Genomic DNA, 6689 nt, shown 5'->3' on the forward strand with positions numbered 1-6689 from the left:
CCCCCCCCCCCCCCCCCCCTTTTTTTTTTTTTTTTTTTTTTTATAATTCAAGATGAGGAATTCAAACATTATTAGGCAATAAAGTTGCTGTGAGATGTATTGTTAATTTTATATTTGGCTAGAGGATTTTTTTTTTCTTTTTTCAATTAAGGATTATTTGCTGGCTATTGAGTGCCTACCAAAAGTAAGTGATAGTGGTTGCATATTGTTTAAATCTTAAGTAGGAAGAAAGAAAACGAAAAGGCCTTCCTATTTATTCTAAATTGATTGTGGACCAGTTCATTTGATTATTACCTTAACATGGTTTGAATATATGATAATCAATCTATGCGACACTGAATTTCAATTTTAAATCCGGTTTGGAGAAGGAGAGGAAATCAAAGGACAAGGAACAAGAAAACTAAGGGGATTAAAAAATATTAAGATTCTACTTTTCTTATGCGTTTCTAGAAAATTCGTTTACTTTCTTACCTTCCTATTATAGGTTAAGGGTTCTTGGCCTTCTGAGTATATGCATATTGTGAAACAAAAATGTTATTATTTGCTAGGCTGACAATGCTTGCCTAAACTACTCAGGCCTATTATAAATGGTTATTTCTCATACTCTCCCAGTTTCATTTTTGAGGATGGATGAGAGCCTAGAGATTAGCTCAAATGGTCAAACTTTGGGAAATACATAGCTGATCTGGGTTCTACCAATCCCTAATCAACAATAACAGCTTATTAATATTTGATGAATTCAGAATATGAGTCTCCAGTCTTGGCCATCTTTATTTCCATTTTCTATTTTTGCTTCTTAATTTTCTATTTCTTTTTCTTTTTGCCCCATTTCTCTCCTTTCTTTGAGCGATTTAAACTCGATAATGTACTGTAACCCTGTATGCAGTGTGATTATAACAATACATGCAATGAAACTGCATGTCAGAGAACTTTCAAAAGTTATGTGCTGCATCACTAACATCTCTTGTGATGTTGTAGGTTGAAGCTGAAGAACAACCAGAAATTTCTGAGGCATATTCTGTCTCTGCTGTGCCTTATTTCATGTTGTTTAAGGTACTACACTACATATATAGAGATGTTATAATCATTTGCCTTGTCTTCTGAAAGAATTCTCCAGTTATATAAGATAGTTATAGACTTGTTTTCATCCTCTCTAACTATTAGTCTATTACAAGAGTAATGGAATATGTAGGTAAATACCTGTCTTTCTGCTAAACACATTGTATTGATCTCATAATTTGCAGATACTTTTTTATGAATGTCGACCAAATATCGTAAGTTGCTTCTAGTTATTCAATCATTTGACAATCAGAATGCTTCTAGTTATTCAATCATTTGACAATCAGATTCATTCTTGGATATATGATCACCTTGATATCCATCTCAAGCACTGCCGTTCTCCATGATTGAACAAAATTTTAGTGACTATTGAATTTCCTTGAGATATTTGCTGAGAAATGCAACCTTGAAGTCCTTAAAAGGTGCCAATCAGCATGCCACAGTATTGAATCTGTACACTAATAAATTTCAGGGATTTATCTTTAAGCTGCATTATCTTTTGATTCTTTTCCTAAAGACCAAGATCAAACACAAGGTAAACGTTGTGATTCTTGAGTAAAATGTTATGCACTCATTCAATTGATACCATATCTTTGCTACAAATTGCCCAAAAGGCTTCATCGATGCAACTTGATTCATTCCTTCAGACACCCTCAATCCTGATTCCCCTTCATTAAAAGGTTTGCATATGTTAGATGACTGCAGTTTAGCACCAGTATCTTCAGTTGGTATCATTCCTATTATTACTTCGGATTAAATGGGTGCATAGCATTGTTTTACACTATCTGTTGCCTCTTTTTATGTGCAGGTGTAGTTTCTATTTTTTTTCCCTTCTCTCCCCTTTGAGTGGTTGCGGTTGCCATATATCTCTTTTTTATTTCATGGTTGGTAACTTAAGTATGCTGCTAGGTAGCATCCCTTTGAGCCTCAACTGGATTCTCTTGAGTTAATTATCTTTGAGCTCGGTTGTGGCACATACATACAAATATATTTACGTACATTCATACATTTGTATATCTTCTCTCTATAACCTATGATAGAGGGATATAGATAAATAGATTTCTGTTGTTCATCTATTTTGTAACTTTGATTCTATTAGGATGGCAAGGCAGTTGATACATTGGAAGGTGCTGACCCATCTAGTTTGGCCAACAAGGTTGCCAAAGTTGCTGGGTCAATCAGTCGAGCTGAACCCGCTGCTCCTGCTAGCCTCGGGATGGCCGCAGGTCCTACTATTCTTGAAACAGTTAAGGAGTTTGCTAAAGAAAATGGTTCTCCTCAGGAACGGACCCTATCACCTTCAGCTGTAGGTGACGGACTCAAAAAGAGACTTGAGCAGCTCGTTAATTCTCATGGTATCATGCTTTTCATGAAAGGAAGCCCTGAGTCTCCCAAATGTGGTTTCAGTCAAAAAGTAGTTGACTTATTGAAGAAAGAGAAGGTTAAATTTGGAAGTTTTGATATATTGACGGACAATGAGGTTCGTGAAGGATTGAAGAAATTTTCCAACCGGCCAACGTTTCCTCAACTATACTGTAAGGGTGAACTGCTTGGTGGCTGTGACATTGCAATTGCTATGCACGAAAGTGGGGAGCTAAGAGATGTTTTCAAAGGTCACGGAATTGAAATATCCAATCCCAGTGAGATAAAAGCCACCAGTCCTGATGGTGGACGGGGAGGCATTACGGGTCCTTCAGGCTTGACTGCAGCTCTGACTTCTCGACTGCAAGGTCTGATAAATTCTAGTGAAGTCATGCTGTTTATGAAAGGAAAACCCGACGAACCTCGATGTGGTTTTAGCCGCAAGGTTGTCGACATTCTTAGACAGGAGAAAGTCAAGTTTGGGAGTTTTGACATTCTTAGTGACGATGAGGTTCGTCAAGGCCTCAAAGTTTATTCAAACTGGTCGAGTTATCCTCAGCTATACATAAAGGGTGAACTCATTGGAGGATCAGACATCGTGTTGGAAATGCAAAAGAGTGGAGAACTTAAGAAGGTTCTATCCGATAAAGGGATCCTGTTAGGTGAAACCCTAGAAGATCGCGTTAAACAGTTGGTAAATTTATCAGCCGTAATGCTTTTCATGAAGGGTACACCGGATGCTTCGAGATGTGGTTTCAGCTCCAAAGTAGTAAATGCCCTGAAGGAGGAGGGAGTCGAGTTTGGTTCTTTCGATATTCTAACCGACGAGGTAGTAAGGCAAGGATTAAAGAAGTACTCAAACTGGCCAACCTTTCCACAGTTATATTACAAAGGAGAGTTGGTAGGAGGTTGTGATATTGTGATGGAACTGCACAACAATGGTGAGCTCAAGGTTACCTTATCTGAGTAGAGATACACATCCGAATGGAATGGATTTTGGCTTCATTAATGCTTCGCTTATCATTCCGTTCGCCGGCCCTTGTCTTTGCAATAGCTTATTAAAATTCTCAAGACAGCCTGTTTGATTTCTTTATGAACAATTTATTTTTCCCCCTTTCTTTCCTCTATATATTTTTGTGACATGTTGCAAAGTGTTTCTACAGTTGGTAACTGTAATGGTCACTGATATTAGTTATGGCGATTCTCTTGGGCTGATGAACTATTTATACCTTTGTTCAATGCCTCAGTGAATTTGAAACAGTTTTTGGAGAGCAAGTGGCCAAGATTGCGCCCGGAGTTATATTTTGGATAGATCGAGTATACTTTTTTGGTTAAAAACAGGTTTTCCTTAAATATCTTTAGGGATGGCAAAAAGACTCGAGGGTTCGGGCCGCTCGGCTCGAGGCTCGAGTAAACCGAGCCTAGGCTGGGGCCGAGCCCCATCTTGGAGTGTCAGGCCGAGCCCGAGCCGGCCTGTTTGGCTCACGAGCCGACTCGCAAACCTTTACAAAGGCAACTAGCTGCCTCAAATAAAGGCCGCTATCAACTGCTTTTTAAGGGAAGGAAAAAAAAAAGGGGGAAAAAAAGAGCCGGTCCGGCCCGTTTTGGCTCAATAAGGCCCGAGCTTTGATTTTTTGGCCGAGCTTTTGCTCAGCTCGGCTCGGGCCAAAAAAAACCCGTCCTCAAGAAGCTCGAGCCAAGCCCGAGCCTTGATTTTTGGCTCGGCTAGTTGCCATCCCTAATCTTCAAGGAGCATGATAAATGTGTTTTTGTGGGGCCCACCATCGTCTTTCTGCAGACGGTTGGCCAAGCCTGCCTCGCTGAAAAATATGGGCCATTTTGGGCAGCTCATATGTAGCTGGCCCAGCACATTTTTATTTCCTATCAACTAATTTTAACACAAATTACTTTGAATATGCGGAGTTAATTGTTTCAATAGTCACTAAACTTATGTCAATGTCTTTGATCGGTTACTGAAATTTAAAATGTCGAGTTTTGGCTATTGAACTTTGAAAAATATTGTATATTACTTACTGGATTTTGAAAAATGTTGTACGTTACTCACTGTAAACTATATATTTTTTACAGTTCAACGATTATGTTAATGAGTAATGTACTGCATTTTTCAAAATTCAGTGGTTAAAACTTGATATTTTAAACTTAAGTAAGCAATCTAAAAAATAGACTTAAGTTCAGTAAGCAATCGAAGACATTAAGGTAAGTTCAGTGATTAAAACTCGACATTTTAAATTTCGATGACCAATTAAATAAATGAATAGAAATTTAATGACTATTGGAACAATTAACTCGAATATGCGTGCATGAGCATGAATAAAGCTTCCACGACTCAAACTGGAAGTTCAATTAGTCAGTCAATTTGAATAACTGAACCACAGCATCATACATATCCCTTTCCTTTTGACTTGTCAAAATTTTAGATTGTATTGTTTGGAGTAAACTTGAATCGGTCACTCGGGCACTTGTCAGCCCAACGTGTCAAGGCCCCACGAAGCTTGGTAGCAGCCACCTGTCAAACTCATTGAAATTTTACTTTTCGTTTCCTTATCTCAAAAATAATTTTTGACTTTTTGAAAATCGTGTCAAAAGGTTCCTTAGTAGTGCCACCGAATCAAGTGTCGACTGCCTTAGTCTACAGAAGCCCATCGACTAATCGAATTGAGATTTAAGTAGATTAAATCCATGTTTGATTTTCATTTTTTAAAATTCATTTTTTCTATAAACTCATTTTTTACCACAAGATCTTAGAATAAAATAATTTTGCACGTGCACTCGTCACATTTCTCACTTTTTAATCACAATTGTTTTCAAAAAAAAAATATTTCATAAAATTTATTCTAAAAATATCCCTACCAATCAAAAGTCAAACTAGTCAAGAGAATTTGTGCACTGACATCATCTTTTGACAGATTTGGTTTAATGCCCAGCTTCCAAAAGCTAAGAACAGAATTAAACAATGAAACAAATATTGAACACAGATAGCCAACGTGGAAAATGAGGCACAACAATTGACTAGACTTTTACAGGTTAAATATTGTTTCGGTATGAATTTCGATCGAAGTAGTGTTGAGCAAAAGATGAAGAAAATGTCTATGTTCAATTATTCAAAAAGCCGATAAATTACTTTCGAGTAGCTTAATGTTTACTCGTACAAGATTTTTTCCGTTTCTCATAACTTACTTAGTAAGGTAGATTGTATAATACTATTTGTTGGTATCGTAATTGAACACGTTACCGATAGTGCAATTCAAAATCTAACAAAGCCTCCTAACTTTATTTTGGTAGCATTCCCATAATTTCATTTCAATTGTCTTGAAATGAGCTATTTGCATTTGCAGCTCCGTTTTCTCCCTTCTTAGGTTCTTATTCTCCTCCATCAGCATCATTAATGCTCGAGTATTTTCTTCTTCCATGGCTCTACATTTGTGTTCCTCAGATGCTTTTAGGTATGCTGGAAATGCACTCGACTCGCATTTTTTTCTCGTGATTTCCGCGAGCAGATGTCTGTACCCTCTCTGGAACTTCACGTGCTGAAATTCCCATCGTTTTGAAGCCGTTTTCTTGAATCCCTATTTCAGACATTCTGTTAGAACATTAAACTAACGAATTTTAATTCAGTAACAATTCCTGCGAAGACTTGGTCTTTGATTTATGATGTAATTAGTTAATGAATTCAAGAACTAAGCCTTCTTGCCTTTCTTAGTCATATATTAATGGGCAATTAAGTCAGACTCATCTAGTTTCCAAGGCTGCAGCTACATAATTTTGACTCTTATGATTTGTTGAATTTCAGTTTTTATTTCCATTAAATGCTTTGAATTTGATGAGTTCATGATAAAATTTGGTCTCTGGTAAAAGTATTCATCATGATGTCGTCCATCGTAATAACAAAAATTAAAATTAAAATTAACAATAAATAAATAAATAAATAAAAAGAGGAAAATCTTGGATTACAATAGAATTCGAAGTGATTTGAATTATTCGAGGAGCAAAGTCTATTAAATTTATGAAGAACGAGACGTAGATGTACTTATATGAAATGTTTCATCGGATTCAACCCATTGTCTTGATCGTACAAGAAATATGTGTGCTAGAAAGGGTAACTAGGGGTTCGATCCAAGTTTACTCAACAAATTTTAGCTTCTGTTTTCTTTCATGATTTAGTAACGTGCTCGTTAATTTCCCCTAACAGAATCGAGTACAATACCCGTAACAACAATTTCTTTATTTTCAACAAAATTCTCAAAAAA

At 36.8% G+C, this 6689-nt stretch overlaps 2 protein-coding genes across 4 annotated transcripts in view; one reads left to right on the plus strand and one right to left on the minus strand.

Moving 5' to 3' along the window:
- Window positions 1-3692, plus strand: part of LOC111402335 (monothiol glutaredoxin-S17-like) — a 5563-nt gene extending 1871 nt beyond the window's left edge. Inside the window, exons 2-4 of one of the 2 annotated variants that reach the window (XM_023030563.1) lie at window positions 979-1053; window positions 1245-1274; window positions 2159-3692. In XM_023030563.1, the coding sequence (XP_022886331.1) occupies window positions 979-1053; window positions 1245-1274; window positions 2159-3391 (1338 nt within the window). In that variant the 3' untranslated portion in view covers window positions 3392-3692. The remainder of the gene's footprint in view (window positions 1-978; window positions 1054-1244; window positions 1275-2158) is intronic. The other variant, XM_023030564.1, reaches the window with a different exon arrangement.
- Window positions 3693-5517: 1825 nt separating this feature from the next.
- The window catches only part of LOC111402336 (heat stress transcription factor B-2a-like), a 1748-nt gene continuing 576 nt past the window's right edge, over window positions 5518-6689 (minus strand). Inside the window, exon 2 of one of the 2 annotated variants that reach the window (XM_023030566.1) lies at window positions 5518-5999. In XM_023030566.1, the coding sequence (XP_022886334.1) occupies window positions 5694-5999 (306 nt within the window). In that variant the 3' untranslated portion in view covers window positions 5518-5693. Of the gene's footprint in view, window positions 6009-6689 lie in introns of both variants that reach the window. The other variant, XM_023030565.1, reaches the window with a different exon arrangement.

Source organism: Olea europaea, chromosome 10 (genome assembly GCF_002742605.1).
Source record: "Olea europaea var. sylvestris chromosome 10, O_europaea_v1, whole genome shotgun sequence".
Classification (NCBI taxonomy): domain Eukaryota; kingdom Viridiplantae; phylum Streptophyta; class Magnoliopsida; order Lamiales; family Oleaceae; genus Olea; species Olea europaea.